At 38.7% G+C, this 18,727-nt stretch overlaps 1 protein-coding gene across 1 annotated transcript in view; it reads right to left on the bottom strand.

Moving 5' to 3' along the window:
- Nucleotides 1-3,418: 3,418 nt before the first annotated feature.
- DLGAP1 (DLG associated protein 1) overlaps nt 3,419-18,727 on the bottom strand; it is a 130,344-nt gene continuing 115,035 nt past the window's right edge. The window contains exons 8-10 of the mRNA XM_070747582.1: nt 12,517-12,608; nt 9,404-9,556; nt 3,419-5,473 (exon numbers count right to left, since the gene is read on the bottom strand). Of these exons, the coding sequence (XP_070603683.1) occupies nt 5,264-5,473; nt 9,404-9,556; nt 12,517-12,608 (455 nt within the window). The 3' untranslated portion in view covers nt 3,419-5,263. The remainder of the gene's footprint in view (nt 5,474-9,403; nt 9,557-12,516; nt 12,609-18,727) is intronic.

The raw sequence follows: 18,727 nt of genomic DNA, 5'->3' as shown, positions 1-18,727 counted from the left end.
AGTGGAAGTCTCTCCTCATTGTCTCCTATGCCTTGGTCATCTCTTATGCAAAAACTACCCAGAAGTTTCAGATTGTCCAGACATATCCCAAAAGCACTTATTTGAGAGCCACACTGGTGGCCAATTACTCCCAAGTGCAATTCGTAGAGTGCTGGTTTTCACCATCAAAAGCCTTCAAGGATCAGAACCTTAGAATCTTCAAAATTGCTCACTCTCAGTAGTTTTCGCCCAAATGTAACATCAAAAACAGAAGATTCCCTCTGGGTCCCTTCTTCAAGAGTATGTGATCTTCATAAACCATAGAGAAGGACTTCTCAGTTCCTAGCAGCTCCCCTCCTCTCAAATCTGGAATAGCTTTGCAATGAAAATCAGCTTAATCTCTGCCTGGGTGAATTCTGAAAAATTATAAAGATAGCTTTCTGTCATGTCTGTGATTTTTGTTTTGTTGTCTTGGATATATTCTCTGGCAGGAATGTTGCACGGCATTGGCTGTTAGCGAGGACTCAAGATATTTTAACATTGGTGTACTGTATTGTGTTTTTAATCTGATCATTGTGTATATGTGCCAGCCAGTCATTTAGGACTGGAATAGCATATGAGCCCAATAAATAAATAATCAAGTTAATAAATAATTTAGATTACATAAACATTGGTTCATTCATACATGAAGGCAGATTACTTAAATTCACAATCAAAATTCAAATGATATTTAAGTAAATGTATGGAAAATGAAAATGTGAAAACTAATAAAAAAAATACAAAGGCTATACCACGTGTCAACTAAAATCTCTATGTTTTGCCTATTATGATAACTTTTAACATATACATATAGTATACCGGCAACCAACCAACCAATCTAAAAGAGAAGGATTCCTATATGTATTAGACACCTTTACACTAGTATTTTGATGCTCCAAGAAAATTATCACATCGCTGCTAAAAAGTATCTGAAATATGTTTAAAGAATACCTTCATGTGAGAATATATATTATATATATGATATATACCACGGTCTGCCCTCCCAAGGATTAGAAGGATGGTGTGAGAACAAATGTTCACATAAATCTTTAAAAAGCCAATCTAACATTCTATCCTGTAATGCTGTTTGCTCCAGACATCATACGACCACATCAAAAGCTTGATTTTTTTTTTCAAAAAAGGAATAAAAATTTATATTGAAAAGCCACAGCTCTTACAAGCAGTGCATTATTTATTTTATTAATTTGCTCTTTTTACATTACGGGAAACATTAATCTATTTACATGTTTGTGTATCCACATATCAGATAGATAATCCTATGAAAAACTAATTCAAAGTGCCATATAATGCTCTCCAGCCTTCCCTCTCGAGTTTTTCAAACTGTAGCAGTTTTGCAGAAAAAGGAAAAAATAAAACCAAAAACAGATTATTCTGACTGGGAATGCAGCTAGAATGCATCTATGTCACTGGCTCTGATTCACATTCTAGTAAAACTGTGAATTATAAATTTAAAAAACAAACTGTAAATTCATAAATATAAAATCCAAATTAAAGTGCTAGTACATAACAAAACATTAAGGGAATACCAATAAATAAATGGAAATATATTATAAATAAGATACTAGCATTTACTTTTTTTAAATATTAAAACATTTCATCTTTTTATCTCTCGTTACAAAAGAACAACAGTGTATGCTTATGTGTGTCTACTTAGAAGTAAAGCACAGATTAAGTGAGATTACTTCCAGATTAATTACCGTCCAAACTTGTATCCTACCAGGATTCTCCAATTTGGCATTATTGTGATGTATTTTCCTAATGAGCTTTAGAAATATTTAGAAATAACTCTATAAAGTATCTGAAGGCGCCAGGTTGGGCCTAAGTGTTAAATCATAGTGAATGGAAATAAATTGTTTTACTCAGTGACTCTTACATCTAAGTAGACTTGCATTATAATGCACTGTTAAAAGTATTTTACGGAAAGGCCTGCAAAAATATATATAATAAATATTTTAAAACTTTTGGTTTAACAGGTCAACCTCTTTTTTTAAAATATCCCTAATCCCAATTGTATTTTAAAACATTGATTGCAGTTTTTTTGCAGAAGTATGGAAATTTGAATGAAATAAGCCCTACAAAATCAATTGAAAGAATAAGACACAATTTAGCCAATTAAAGTTGCTAATTCCCACTGATTTTAATTGAAGAAATCTGAGCATGATAAGGTTCCCTGCAGTAAGAAATGATTTGAAAATGATTTTTTTTCTATTTGCTTTGTATAGATAAAAAGTCCACAAGAGGCAATCAGAGTAAAGCAGCAGCCCGATTTATAGACCTGCAATGCCAAAAAATAATCAAGGTGGCACTATTGTCCATTGCAGGACTGCAGTTTTTCAAATCCTTCTATTGCATGCAGATGTTCAACATCTTCATACCTTCTGCATTTTTCTAGGAATTTGTTCGAAGGTTTACTTGTTATGTCTACATCAAACCAAAGTGAATAATGAGGTATCATGTTTACAAATTCCTTAAAGTTATGATGTGCAAATACATCTCTCCAAAAATATAAAATTAAGTTGTGATCCTCACCATTTTTCCCCAAGGGTAAGCCATATAAAACAATTGGCTATTTTGTAGTACATCATTGCTTGTAATCATATAGCATATGACATTGCTAAATAAATTGCCTTATCTTAACACGATTTTTTCCCAACAGCATTTCAGCTAGTTTTTATACGTTTTTTATGGGATTCAAACACCACAGAAATTATATCGTTGTGAAAATAGATCTGTATGACATGTTTTGCACATCTGTATGAAGAGTCCAATTTTTAAAAAACATGTCTATATTTAAAGGTGACTACTACTATTATATAGACTGCAAGCAATGTGCAAGCCTTCAAATATTAAAAAGAGGCTATAAATTAAAGCAAAAAAACATTCTCAACATAATACAGTTCAAATGTTGCAAGTCAGACTATCGGGTTTCAGTTAATACTGGATTTTTATCCTTGCCTTTAAAAGTCTTAAAAATATGAAATTATTAGCCCTTTACTTGTAAAACACAGCAGTGATATTTTGTGCCCTGTTAATAAGTGTATAGCTTGGATATATCAATGGCTTTGAGAGGTAGCAAATTTTCTAGTGATTTTACTTTTTATTTTTTAGATTTCCATATCTGTTACCTCTACCAGATTCTTTGGGGGGAAAAAGATAGAGCCTAAAAATGATGCTGTATCATTCCATCATGTCCTGCTATGATCTGTTGATATATATATTCTCAAAGAAAAAAGGCACAAAAGAAAAAGGCAGCTTTTAAATGGTAATTTCTATCACTGCGAGATTGAACTGTGTAATTTTACTATCCAACCAGTTAAGAGTTTCATATTTGAAAAGTTTAAAACTTAAACTTAAGCTAATTGAAAGCCAGCTTTGATAATACAGATTACAAATCATTCATTCAGTGTATTTCATTAGCATTAGATCACTTCTTTCTTGATCTGTCAGTAAGGTATTATTTTTCCATAGTCGACATAGGTGCCAATATGGGTAAATTTAAATATTCAAATAAGAAATGATCCACACTCTTTGCCCATGTGACTTGAGAGGATACAACTAAAAAAAATGATATAGTCTAGATCGATAAATTGTTGAATGTTTTCATCTCATCCATGATTTTGGCCACAGAATGTAGACCAACTGGAACCAACACCTCCATTAGGACATGAACTGTTAATTCTTTAGTGCTTTAAACATGCACATTAGTGCGTGTTAGATACTTTCCTTAAAATTGTGGTGCTTGTGAAATCATCATGCTTTCTGCTAGTGTGATAGTTTGGTCAGATTGCACACTATAGACCCATGCCAAGGGTTCCTTATTATGGTTAAGCAGTGTTTCATATTTGGTTCCAAAAATATTTTTTGTTCTAGCAACTCTAGAGAGCGCCACATAATCCAAGGAAAAGACATGGCTGCTTTAAAGAGTCACAAACAAGTTCTATGTTTGTCCTTCCAATTGCTCTGAAGCAGCTTTTTTGAAATAATTTATAAAACACTGCATAGCTCTGTTGCCTATCAGTCTTTCCCCCAAACAATCTAGCATTGTGTGTAGACTACATACTTTAAAACAGTTTTGTAAAGAAAGATATTCTCTATTTTAAAGAAGAAGCCAAAGGGGAAAGTATGAAACATTTGAGATCAATGGTCATGAGTAGTATACAACATGTATTTCATTTACACCATTTTAGAAACAAACAGCTAGTTGGAGATGTGCAAAATTTGAAAGCTCATCAAAGTCAGGAAATCAACAAATGATTTTCCCTTTTAAAATGTACTCATTGTAGTAGGAAATGACAATATAGTACAATGTTAAAAATTCTTACTAATTGATTGGATGAAAATATTTCTTTAATCCAATTTTCACTCATCTTTTAAATTCATCTAAGCTTTCTTGTTATTGCCTTAAAAATATTACTACCTTGGAAGATAGATTTTATAGACTTCTCCTGATCAAAAAGATTGTAAGTTGAGTTTGAGGAAATAAAGTGAGGCAGTTTGTACAGCTGCTAGTCTTTTCATGGGATGACGGACATTTCATTCCCATGACTCATTTGAACTTTTACTGCAGTACACCTATCTCCCCAACTTCTAATATGACAGATGAAAAGGATTATCTTGTAAAATCAAAATCATATGTCTCTGTTTCTAAAAAATTAAATTAAATTAAAAAATAGTCATACAAAGAAGGGATTCTGAGCCCAAGCTCCATTCACTATCAATGTGGAGGACAACAGAATCCTAAAGTTATTACCCTGAAATACTGGATTTCCAAAGTACCAAATAATGGAATATTGCTGTACACTAGATAACAGACTACCTTTAGGGAACAAAGATGAGTAAATCGGTGCATCTATTGTACAGATTTCTGTGTGTGTGTGTGTGTGTGTGTACGCGCATACATGTGTGTACGTGAGACAGAAAGGAAGAGAGGTGTTATTTGTGGGTGCATGGGATTCTTTACAAGAGGCAAGGTGGGCAGCGTCAGTACATATGGCAAAGCACTAGGCTGAGATGGGCAAACCTTTAGAAAGCAAGGGATGTTAGCAAAACCCTCTTGGAGAATTGACAGTTACACCACAGTAGTGTTAATTCATTGGGAGAGAAGAGAGAGATAAAAGGAAGAGGAGAGAAATACAAATACATATTGGTATCTCTGAGCATGGACCTCGGGCAAATTATACAAGAGATATTTCTTGCCATTAACAGTCCTCCTGGTTGGAACCCTTCATAGCCTGGTCTGGGCTTCGGGGATGTAAATCTCAATGCTTTCGGCGCTTTCAGTGGCTGAGTTCTGACGAACCGATGCAGCTCGTTTGGCAGCCATCAGCCGTTTCCGGGCCTCCTGACGCTGTGAGCTCTCCAAAGAGCGTTCCCGAATGAGTGGCACCTGACTTTTCGATGGCTTCTTTGGCACTGGAGGAGGGGCCCTTCTCTCCTGATCAAAGCAGAAGGTTAATGACATTATACAGCTTCTCAGGGGAAAAATTTAAAGAAAAAAAAAATTAAAGGGGAGGTGGGGGGAGACAAACAAACTAGGACAAGTCAGTGGTTAGAAGATACTTGTTTGCCTAAACTTAATTTACTTTCTCTTCACTGAACTGGCATTCAAAGACTTTAAAAAGTACATAATCTTAAGGCAAAAAAGGACGACATTGATAACAGCGCTAGTTCTCCATAGACACGTAGCATCAGGCTCAAAAGGATGAAGCTCCCACCATTAAATACTGTATGTAGCTCCTGCTGGGATATCTAAATTCCTCTTCTGGATATTCAGAATGAGAAAGGAGAGCATCTTTAATACTGCATCTGAATACAATGTCATAATTCTAGAAAGTCAGATGGTAATTAAAATCACCTTACACCTAACTATCAGTAAAATTCTGAATAAATTAACTCAGCATAATAGAATAGTATGTGGTAGGAATGAAAGACATAGATAATGAGCACTGATCCCATTGTATACAATTATACATTCACAAGACTAAATGAGCTTACAACATTCAAGACTTATGGATAGATTTCACACAGTCATATGAACTAGCAGCCTGAGGTTAGTTATCATAGCAAAATTTAAAAACAAAATGAAAAAGAACGTGGTTGGTGGTGACTAAGGAACGTTGCATACTTCGGGTGCAATGTGCTTCTTTAAAAGTATAGCATCGGAGTTAACAATCTACACACTGAATTCAATTACAAATTCAGAAGTGGATGGGGAAAACTTTAAAAAGCAATTCCGAGAATATAATTAGTGAGTACTTTGGCATCCAAAGATGACATGGTTAATAAACAGGAAGAAATTTGTATATGTCCACATGATACATATTAATATATCATATACGTATATAAAAAGAGACAGAATGAGAGTGGGGAGGGAGAGACCTATCAGTATGTTACTTCTGGAATTTACATATAGGATCCAAAAAGGGCTACCCAGTAATCTGGATTTGAAGTGCAAAGGAGTGTAGAAGTCATACAGCATGTATCCAGCCTTCCATAAATTAAATGCATCCTTTCTGGGATTGTATAATGGCTATGGGAGCCCAGGAATAATGCAGTTTCTTTAAGGAGTTGTCAACCGATGTTATATTATTGCCTGATGCACTCCAGCTCACCCTTTTCCTTTTAAATTTGGATCCACATGTCTAACCGAAAATATATAACTGATTTACATAGATTCTATTTTTCCAAAAATTATATGGTATCTATCTTAATAATAATTTCCTAAATGGATTATTAATTTCATTATGTTCTATAAGCGTCATTACAATTTATTATTTTTTCATTGTTGATCAAAACATTTTTTCTTTGCTTGTGTTCATGGAAATGGATTTGTTTGAAACACTGCATTCGATCTGCATGCAAAGAATGAACTATGGTAGTTATTCAAGTTTAGGATGAAGGATTACAAGCACAAATATAGAGACAAATTCACAACTTTTTTCATATTTTTTTCTTAAATAAGGAAAACAAGCAATTTAATTTAAATATTAATGTAGCCACACATGGTAACCATGATCCACAAAATATATTTTTTCACTACAGGCCGATGAAACATCCTGATTTTTTAGTTCTGTTTAATTTACTCCTTTTGTTGAGTTTATCATTAAGGTAGTAATCAGTTTTTTATGCTGAAAAAAAAATCTTTGGTCTATTTAGGTACCATAACATCTAATAAAATAGTGCGTTTTAGAATCATCAAAGAATTATCTTGTGGGACTTGAGGTAAACATTTATTAGTATTTTGGTTCGGAACAAGAAAAGAATGCAAATATATGATTTTCTCAGAATGCTGTAATGTAAATTCTATAGTGTAAACCAGATGACTTCATGCTTTGCCCTATTGAACATTTATAAGTAAAAAATTCTTTTACTTGACTTAATCATTCAGTATTTATTTTGGTGGTGGTGATGGTGTCAATATTCAGAACTGATTAAGGTTCCAGCATGAGGTATAACAAATGCAAGAATGGTTCAACAAGCCCATTCTTTTCCCTAGACTTTTAAAATATAGCTATGGCAAACAAAACAGAGATTCTGAGAAGACTGACATTATGGAATGAAATCCCAATTATTATTATTTTAAATATCCTTTGGAAAAAAAACCATGAAATATCTACATGACTTATTCCCATACTATTATTCTTTGCTTTAAAAATAATGCTTGAAATAATCATAGGCAGATTAGGCCAGAGTATAAACAACACTATGAACAGCTTGAAATGTTCTAAACAAATTAGTGCAAGGGGAATTCTTTGTCCTTTTTTTTCCAATTTTCTTTAATGTGTGTGAAACTGAGTTTGTGCTTTTCCTTATAAAGGCATGGGCCTTAAAAATATTTGACTACATCAGTAATTACAACAATAGCAAATTTCTCTTTGCTATGGAAATATAGGGTTTTTTTTTAAAGTGGTTGAAATAAACTATCCATTATTCGGCTAAATCCCCATCTTAATTTATAAGGGTAGACATATTACTAAGGGCAACAGGATAAGAATATATTAAAGTACTTCATTTAAATAGTACATTTTTACATTTCATAGTGGGAGAAAATATTTCAGAAGACACTCATTTTTTCCTCCTAATGTCCTTTCCTTTCCTCCCCTCCCCAACCTTTCCCAATTTTGGGCCCTGGAAAAGAAAACGAAAACTGTTCACATGTAAGTTTTCATATTTCCATTCGACCTGTCAATTTGTACTTATATTATTATGGGATATATCTGAGCTTTAAAATGCTTACTGGTCTCTAGGGAAACAGTGACTACTTTTGACACTACTATTGAGAACAATGTGACAAAACACACTAAAAATGACCTAACATTCAGGTAAGTCTAGGAAATAAAAATTGAGTCTTAATTTACTATCCTACTTAGCGTTTGAGTCTGGGAGACACTGGAGGACAGAGCCATGCTATGGTCCATGGGGTCACGAAGAATTAGACATGACTTACCGTGTTTCCCTGAAAAGAAGATATCCCCCGAAAATAAGCCCTCCTCCAAAAAATAAACCCGCCAAAAATAAGCCCTCCCCTAAAAAAATTTAAACGCATGCGCAGCTGGTCCCCGCCATTTTCTTTGGTTAAGGTTGGGGAGACAGAACTGTAAATCAGGTAAGATGGCAAGAGGAGCTCCGTCTTGCTCCACATGCCCCAAAATAATAAGACCTCCCCCAAAATACGGCCAAGCGCTTATTTCGGGGTTCAAAAAATATAAAACAGGGTCTCATTTTCAGGGAAACATAGTAGTGACTGAACAACAACAACAAATTAGTATTTTAGAGCTAGTACTTACTGAGTGAAATAAAAGAGGTGAAACCACCTATGAGGTCTCCCTCAAATAAAGTAATGACACAAGAGACTTTCCAGGTAATATTTATGATGGCTTGATTGGCAGATACCCATACATTTATCCATGGGAATGGGGCTGGTTACCAACTCAGTGCTGATAACAGTACTCCCCTAGTTTACTTATACATTTCATAGTGCATTAGTAAACAAAACTCTTACACTAGGCAGTACTGTGTACTCTCTATATTAATTTTAATTGTAAGAATCAATATATGAGGCAATTTCTTCTAACAGTTGATTATCTAATATAATTATACGTTAAGTATAATAAAACAAATGAGCACAATCCCATTTTTCACATGTACAAGTTTGCCTTAAAAATATGCCTGAACATATTACAGATAATATTCCAGGTGATTCTTAAAGTAAACATTTTCTTTTCTTTTCTTTTACAGTGGAATTAATCTGATATGAAATCCATTTCATGTTTTTAACATCAGTGAAGTATGCACAGACCTATTTAATCTGTCCAGTATTTGTGCAGGGTTTTAAATGAAGCATACAAAATCGACAATGTTCTACCTTCTTGTCATGTAGATCCAGATGTTTCCAATTATTGGCCTTTAACTGATGAAGTTCGTCAAATTTCATACTAATATTTTCTATGGACAACTGCAGCATATCCCAAAACCCTGCTAAATCTTGGGAGGCTGGTCTCGGGTGTGCATTGGGATTCTGTGTGAGAGAAAAGAATAAGAAATATAAATATGAAAAAAAAACCCACACAAAACAATTCTAAGTCCTTAAAAAGTCAGGTGGAATTTCGTTTTTTATTTCTACTGATGTTGGGTACCTTACTGCAGCGTTTCCCAACTGGTGTGCCGCGGCACAGTAGTGTGCCGCGAGACATGGCCAGGTGTGCCGCGAGAAGCTCCAGCTGGGCGGGGTGCTGCCGGCGCCCCTGCCTGAGTGTCGTCCTGTGGATGGTCTTGGGCTTCACAGTCGCTTCCTGGTTCCCTCTCCTCCCACCGCCTGTGTCTCCCGCCGTCGCCTCCCACCAAGCCGTCGCCAGTTGCCGTGGGTTCCTCGAGTGGGAGCTGCCGCTTCCCTCCGTCCAGCTCAGCCACGCTGCCGTAGAAAGCACAGAGGTTATTGCCACCGCTTCTGCCTCCACTCAGGGAGCCACCGTGGTCACCGCGCCTTTTCCTCTCGCTCAGCTCAACCACGTTGGCTCCCTGAGTGGAGGCAGAGGCGGCGGCAATAACCTCTTGGCGGAGGGGAAGCGCTGACGGGCTCTCCTCCTTCCCCACCCCCGCGCTTCTCTCCCGCCCTGGCTTTTGCTTCGCCCCATGATTTCCCCGCAATTTCGTCCAGGCCACCTCTTGCCTCCTTTTGAACTGCGGGGAAATCTGTGGGCGAAGCAAAAGCCAGGGCGGGAGAGAAGTGTGGGGGTGGGGAAGGAGGAGAGCCCGTCAGCGCTTCCCCTCCGCCAAGCTGCCTGCTTGTCCTCGCGCCTCGTTGCTACCTCCTGCCTTTTTCCAGGGGCCTTTGGAAGGTACCCAGGGAAGGGGGGGGATTGGGGGTGGCTGCAGCGGCTTCTCGTCCTCCTCATCGGGCTGCTAACGCCCGCCCGGCCCCTCTTGCATGCAGTCTCTTCACCGAGCGCTTTTTTCTTCTCACAGCTGAGGCAGGATTTGGAATGTCGGGGGGGGGGGTGCGTGCGGGCTCCGCATCCCCCTGCCACCCGGAACATTTAAAATAAGAAAAACCTTCGCCGGCCTCCGCAGAGAAGAAAGGAAGAGAGAGAAAGAGAGAGAGAGCAAGAGAGACATAGCAAGAGAGGCAGAGAGAGAGAGAGAGAGAGCAAGAGAGGCAGAGAGAGAGACAGAGAGATAGAGAATGAGAAAGAGAGAGAAAGAAAGAGAGCTAGCAAGAGAGAGAGAAAGAGAGAAAGAGAGACAGAGAGAGAGAGAAAGAGATAGCAAGAGAGAGAAAGAGAGAGAAAAAGAGAGAGAATGAAAGAGAGATAGCAAGAGAGGCAGAGAGAGCAAGGGAGAGAGAAAGACATATGGGGAGGGAAGGAGGGAAGGAGGGAGAGAGAAAGAGAGCAAAAGAGAGAGGAAGAAAGAAAGAGGGATGGAAAGAGAAAGAAGGGAAGGAAGGAAGAGAGAGAAAGAGTGAGGGAGAAATAGAGCGAAATGGAGGAAGATTTTTTTTTGTCAAAACTTTTCTTTAGCGCCCCCCCCCCCCCCCGTTCAGTGTTCCCCAGGATTTTGAAAATGTGAATAATGTGCCGCGGCTCAAAAAAGGTTGGGAAACACTGCCTTACTGCATTAAGAACATAAGAACATAAGTGGGAGTGGGAGGCACTGTTCTCCAGTGGTTCTCCTCCTACCTCTCCGGTTGGTCGCAATCAGTGTTAGTGGGGGGTCAGAGGTCGACCTCTAGGTCTCTCCCTTGTGGGGTGCCTCAAGGATCGGTCCTTTCCCCCCTGCTATTTATTATCTACATGAAACCGTTGGGCGAGATCATCCAAGGGCATGGGGTGAGGTCTCATCAGTATGCGGATGATACCCAGTTGTACATCTCCACCCCATGTCCAGTCAACGAAACAGTGGATGTGATGTGTCAGTACCTGGAGGCTGTTGGGGTCTGGATGGGTGTCAACAGACTCAAACTCAACCCTGATAAGACGGAGTGGCTGTGGGTTTTGCCTCCTAGGGACAATTCCATCTGTCCATCCATCACCTTGAGGGGGGAATCATTGACCCCCTCAGAGAGGGTCCGCAACTTGGGTGTCCTCCTCGATCCACAGCTCACATTAGAGAAACATCTTTCAGCTGTGGTGAGGGGGGAATTTGCCCAGGTTCGCCTGGTGCATCAGTTGCGGCCCTATTTGGGCCGGGAGTCACTGCTCACAGTCACTCATGCCCTCATGCCCTCGAGGCTCGACTATTGTAACACTCTCTACATGGGGCTACCTTTGAAGAATGTTCGGAAACTTCAGATCGTGCAGAATGCAGCTACGAGAGGAATCATGAGCTTCCCTAAGTATGCCCATGTTACACCAACACTCCGCAGTCTGCATTGGTTGCCGATCAGTTTCCGATCACAATTCAAAGTGTTGGTTATGACCTATAAAGCCCTTCATGGCATCGGACCAGAATATCTCTGGGACCACCTTCTGCTGCACGAATCCCAGCGACCAGTTAGGTCCCACAGAGTTGGCCTTCTCTGGGTCCCGTCGACTAAACAATGTTGTTTTGCGGGACCCAGGGGAAGAGCCTTCTCTGTGGTGGCCCCAACCCTCGGGAATCAGCTCCCCCCAGAGATCAGAATTGCCCCCACCCTCCTTGCCTTTCATAAGCTCCTTAAAACCCACCTCTGTCGTCAGGCATGGGGGAATTGAGATATTCATTCCCCCCAGGCCTATACACTTTATGCATGGTATATTTGTGTGTATGTTTGGTTTTTAATAAGGGTTTTTAGTTATTTTAAATATTAGATTTGTTATATGTTGTTTTATTACTGTTGTTAGCCGCCCTGAGTCTATGGAGAGGGGCGGCATACAAATCTAATAGATAGATAGATAGATAGATAGATAGATAGATAGATAGATAGATAGATAGATAGATAGATAGATAGATAGATACATACATACATACATACATACATAAATAACATATATTACATACCAGATTTTCTTCGCAAAGTTCTCTGAATTGGTAAAATTTCTGAGCCATGAGAAGCTGAGCACTACCAACCGCAGTTCGAATTTTACCTAAAACTTAAAAATAATCAAACCATAAGACACCATTGTGATGTATTAATGTAAGCAAATATTGGAAGTCTCTCCATTGTTACAAAGCCAGCTACAGATCTAATTCAGGAGTGAGCAAAGTGAAATCATATGTGGACTGTGGCCTATGGACTAATTTCAAATCTATTCAGAGGAACATTTTTCTCCTCTTGTATATGAGAGTGAGAGAAAGACAGAAAAGAGAATGGAGAGTCAGAAGGAGAAATGGAGGAAGAGAGAGAATTACAGAAATGTGTATGGTTACCCACTCCTGGTAGTTGCATGTTTAATGGTTGCTTAAGCTAAACTCACTATTTATAACGAATTTCAATTAAGGAAATGCAGTCCTCTACAAGAAAAAATTACCAATCTTTTACAAATGCTACTAATAAAAACCCACAGTTCATTTAAAAAGTGACCATACATTTCTAGTCGCTAACTCCTTCCAACATACACCAATTTCTGCAAAAGCAAGAATGCCAAAACAATGAAAACTGTCACATCAAAAAAATAACCAGCACTGTGTTTTAATTTGGCCTATGTACTTTAAAATTAATTCTATGGATAACACAATGCTTTAACATATGCAGGGTTTTTCCCCCCCAGTTGTGTTGCTTGTTGAATGATGTAGGATGCTAGAAACTCAGTTCAACAATGTCCAGAGAGTCACCTGTAATCCTGCTGTTTGTCATTGAAACAATACAGTAATAGTCCAAAGAATGCAAAATATTTAATCAAAACTGATTCTGTGCTGAGTTCCCCAAAGGCAACGTATGTTTGGTTTGGCCAGATGCATGGACTTCTGTAAAGTAGCAAGTTGTACAGTGCCAAGTTAAACAGCTCTTTAAGCCAATGAAAAGGCAAATCTATCTAGGATACTGTGAATTGTGAACCTATAGGAGGCCCAGTGGCTTGGATCCTAAATTGCTTCATGCCATTTTATTCCTGGAACCTCTCCTCCATTTGTAGACCCCTGAACCTTCTCTTAGATTTTCATGGTCATTCAGAATTGAAAATAATTATGTCCTGGATCCTAAAATATTTTCCATATTTGAATGAGGTTTGAAAGAAATCTCAGAAGCATCTGTACTTACTTCTGAGAATCTTGCACATTCAGTAGAAGTTATGTCTTTTTTATGGTATAATTCTAAAATTGCACACTTGTATTGGTGGCAGTTGAGTGTGGCTTCACAGATGAATGCTAGAATTCCTTGTGAAATCCTAGGCTTCCTAACTTAGAGCAGTGTTTTTCAACCAGTGTGCCGTGGTACACTAGTGTGCCGCAAGACATGGTCAGTTGTGCCGCAAAGCTCAGAGAGAAAGAAAGCAAGAGAGAGAGAAAGAAAGCAAGAGAGAGAAAGAAAGCAAGAGAGAGAGAAAACAAGAGAAAGAAAGAGAGAGAGCAAGAGAGAGAGCAAGAGAGACAAAGAAAGCAAGAGAGAGAGAGAAAGAGAGGGAGGGAAGGAGAGAGAAAGACATAGAGGGAGGTAGGGAGGGAGAGAGAAAGAGAGCAAAAAAGAGAGGAAGGAAGAGAAAGAAAGAGGGATGGAGAGAGAGAGAGAGAAAGAGGAAGGAAGGGAGAGAAAGAGGGAGGGAGAAAGAAATAGAGTGAAGGGGAGGAAGAGAGAGAGAATTTTTTTGTCCAAACTTTTTTAGCGCCCCCCCCCCCCCGCTCAATGTGCCCCAGGGTTTCATAAATGTAAAAAATGTGCCGCGGCTCAAAAAAGGTTGAAAATCACTGACTTAGAGGACATGCTGAGATGTTTAAAGTGATAAAATGTTGGGGAAAGATTTTTTTTTAATCGCAGAGATGATCCCCACTGCAGCAGTTCTGATCTTTTTCTTTATGAGGGCCAGTACAGCTATTGTTTAACAAGGGTAAAATATGAAGCACCTGTAGCACCTTGACAAATACTCTAAACAATCCCAAAAGATTATAAAATACTAAGGTAGCAGTCTTGCTTATTTTAACTGGAGAGTAAGTTTCAATGAAGAAACATTAGTGGATTTTATGTCTGAGCAGGCAAATGTCCAGTATATACATGCTTACTATTAAGGCACAGATGATTATAACTCCCCCCGGAGATTAGAATCGCCCACACTCTTCTCGCCTTTCGTAAGTTGCTGAAAACCCACTTATGTCGCCAGGCATGGGGTAACGTAACTGATATATCCCCTTGCTAATAGGATTTTATGTATGGTATGATTGGGTTGTGTGGTTATTTTAATGATAAGGGTTTTTAGATTGTTTTTATGAATTGGATTTGTTTACATTGTTCACTATTGTTGTGAGCCGCTCCGAGTCTTCGGAGAGGGGCAGCATACAAATCTAATAAATTATAATTAATATTTATTAGAATATATATATATATATATTCCTATGGATGTCCTGGAAGCAGAGTTTTGTCTTTAGACAGACATCAACACCAAAAGGAAACAATGTGAAGAGGGAAATGTAAATTCACACTACACAGCACAGGGAATTCTACACATAACTGCCATTTTCCCATTATTGTTTGCAAGGGTTGCGTGTCTAATTCCCTAGGCACTGTGCTGAAAATGTACCCCTTGGTGTGTCTAGTCTTTTATTCCTACTAATGTGCAAACCACTGAAGTGAAAGAAGCCTTTCAATAGGGGGGGAGGAGTTAATCGGAGAGCTTTCATGTGGTTCCCATGTTATGAGAACCCTTCCCACTGCATCGACTTCAGAACAGCTGCCTCAGCTGGAGCTGGGCCATCTAACATTTCACAAGGCATTTCAAGAATTGAAAGGAAGGGCGAGGGAAATAGAAGGGAGATGGTCTCCCAGCTGTGCATCAGAGGAGGATTTTGCACAAAGCCAAAATTGCTTGGTTGATTATATTGATAAGAGAAGTTTCTTAAAAATTGTTTCATGATGAAATGTTGAACAATAGCTTGAATACTCCTTGTTCAAACAGTACTCTATAATATCCCAAGTACTTTATGGAGGAAAGAAGATTGATGAAAATAGAACATGTCGAGTCTTCCCTTTCCAGATATTTGGTGATCTGAGACAATTTCTCAGATGACTAGGAGATGAATTCTGCATTGAATTAGATGAACAAAACAATACTGAACCCCTCCAGCTGAGTATAGTTATCAGTCTTCAGGCTTTCAGATTTCAAATCTATCCAGTTATTACACTGGATCTATCCAGTTATTTTCAAATCTACAAATCTATCCAGTTATTTTCAAAGGGCTACCTTTGAAAAGTGTTCGGAAACTTCAGATCGTGCAAAATGCAGCTGCGAGAGCAGTCATGGGCTTACCTAGGTATGCCCATGTTTCACCATCACTCCGCAGTCTGCATTGGCTGCCGATCAGTTTCCGGTCACAATTCAAAGTGTTGGTTATGACCTTTAAAGCCCTTCATGGCATTGGACCAGAATATCTCCGAGACCGCCTCCTGCCGCACGAATCCCAGCGACCAATTAGGTCCCACAGAGTGGGCCTTCTCCGGGTCCCGTCAACTAAACAATGTCGGTTGGCGGGCCCCAGGGGAAGAGCCTTCTCTGTGGCGGCACCGGCCCTCTGGAACCAACTCCCCCCGGAGATTAGAACTGCCCCTACTCTTCCTGCCTTCCGTAAACTCCTTAAAACCCACCTTTGCCGTCAGGCATGGGGGAACTGAAACATCTCCCCCTGGGCATGTTTAATTTATGCATGGTATGTCTGGGTGTGCGTCTGTTAGCATATGGGGTTTTTTAAATATTTAAATATTCTTAAATTTGTCTGTTCACTTATGATTTGTTTCTACATGTTGTGAGCCGCCCCGAGTCTTCGGAGAGGGGCGGCATACAAATCTAAGTAATAAATAAAATAAAATAAATAAATAAATAAATAATAAATACAGACAGTGAACCTTTGATGTTTGGTATGCAAGAGACATGCATTCACTCTTCTTATACTTTACTTCTTATACAGATAGCAGTCTTTTCCAAATTTGAGACTCCAAATGTGTCAGATTTAGTTTCATTAATATCCATTCCCAAATGCCAAAAATATGTACCCATGTCCAAAACCTATGCTGATAATTTATAAATCACTGAACTGATATTGCCATGTGTCATATGGACATGGATCTAACCCAAAGCCTACTGCTGTTTTGCCCTATACCTATTTTATCTCTGATTTCTTTTACATCAGCTAAGTGAAGTACTGTATATGCCTACAAAACAAAATGCTTATTATGTATATAGTTTAAGCATAAGGATTATTAAACTATTTTTTTATCAATAATCAAAGCCCATTCTGGAGATATATCTCCCATTCTGAGGCTTTCGCTGGTAAACTTTGCTTGTCCATAGATAATTTCTGAATATAATGAATGTAGAAATAAAATTAAGTATATTCAGCTAAAATGTTCGGAAACTTCAGGGCATGCAGAATGCAGCTGCGAGAGCTATCATGGGCTTTCCTAAATATGCCCATGTTACACCAACACTCCGCAGTCTGCATTGGTTGCCGATCAGTTTCCGGTCACAATTCAAAGTATTGGTTATGACCTATAAAGCCCTTCATGGCACCAGACCAGAATATCTCTGGGACCGCCTTCTGCTGCACGAATCCCAGCGACCAGTTAGGTCTCACAGAGTTGGCCTTCTCCAGGTCCCGTCAACTAAACAATGTCGTTTGGCGGGGCCCAGGGGAAGAGCCTTCTCTGTGGTGGCCCCGTCCCTTTGGAACCAACTCCACCCAGATATCAGAGTTGCCCCCACCCTCCTTGCCTTTCGTAAGCTCCTTAAAACCCACCTCTGTCGTCAGGCATGGGGGAATTGAGACTTTCCCTTCCCCCTAGGCTTATAAAATTTATGCATGGTATATCAGTAAGTATGATTAGTTTCTTAAATTGGGGTTTTTTAAATTAACTTAAATATTAGATTTGTTTACATTGTATTATTATTGTTGTTAGCCGCCCCGAGTCTATGGAGAGGGGCGGCATACAAATCTGATTAATAAATAAATAAAATATCACATTGTTTGTGCAAACTCTGGATTCAAAATGTTAATCAAACTTAAAAACTTAATCAAAGACACAGTCCCCATGGTACATGTGTACTCCTATACAGATTTGGCAATTTATGTTGATCATGAGCATTGACCTATGCTCAATCAATAATACAGACAGGCGTGGCTTTAATAAGTTAATTATTACCACTATTATGAATAAGCAATTTCGGAGGAAACTAACAAAACTTTAATGTGCGTAATTAACTAAAGACCTGTTTCCAGATGTTTTTAACTCAGCCCCTGACATTATAACCTGTTTTTATATGCAACAGCGGGATAAGCGGCAGCAGTAGTAACAAATCACATTCATAACTGGAAACACTCTTTTCATTGTGACACTTTCTTTCTCTGAAAGATAATAACAAACATGTCCATGGAACACACAAGACCCTGTCAAGCAGTCCTAAGCCATCTCCTCCAGACAGCTGTTGTACATAAGGAGGCATTGTCTGGAAAGGCTTGTATCATATTACTCCTAGTTTCAGGGTGGGATGGAAGAACATTGACTCTCTCAGCTGCCAAGATATCGAGAAAATTTCAGTCTTTGCAAGTTACAGTAAGCCTCAGTGTGCTGTAGTGATTAAGTGGATAAGCACAGGTCAATAAGGAGGAAGGGGGAAGAAGAGGAAGCTGTTTGAAGCCATTCTGAGCCATGGAAACTCCCTGTTTCTATTGTGGGAAATCACTGAAAGAAAGAAGGCTCTGCATTAGGACTTTGCATTCAAAGTACGATGTTTTATTCAGAATCTACATGGACAAAAACCTTTCTAAAATCTGTTTTAGATGCAATGCATCTCTCTTGGTGTAAAGTTCAGGGACCAAGAACAGATTGCCCGCAGATGTTGTGAGAGTTCCAACACTTGAGACTTTCAAAGGGAGACTGGACTGTCTTTTGTCTGAAATGATGTAGGGACTCCTGCAACAACGGGGAGTTGGACTAGATGATCTAGAAGGTCCCTCCCAACTCTAATAATAATCTAATCTAAACGTCAGTCCCCATAGTTGTTTTAAAATGTTCATTTCCCCCAGTAATCTAATATTAGGAATATTAGTGAAGTAAAATGAAGCAAATGCA

The sequence above is a fragment of the Erythrolamprus reginae genome, chromosome 3 (genome assembly GCF_031021105.1).
Source record: "Erythrolamprus reginae isolate rEryReg1 chromosome 3, rEryReg1.hap1, whole genome shotgun sequence".
Classification (NCBI taxonomy): domain Eukaryota; kingdom Metazoa; phylum Chordata; class Lepidosauria; order Squamata; family Dipsadidae; genus Erythrolamprus; species Erythrolamprus reginae.
This window is presented reverse-complemented; position numbering and strand designations above follow the sequence as displayed.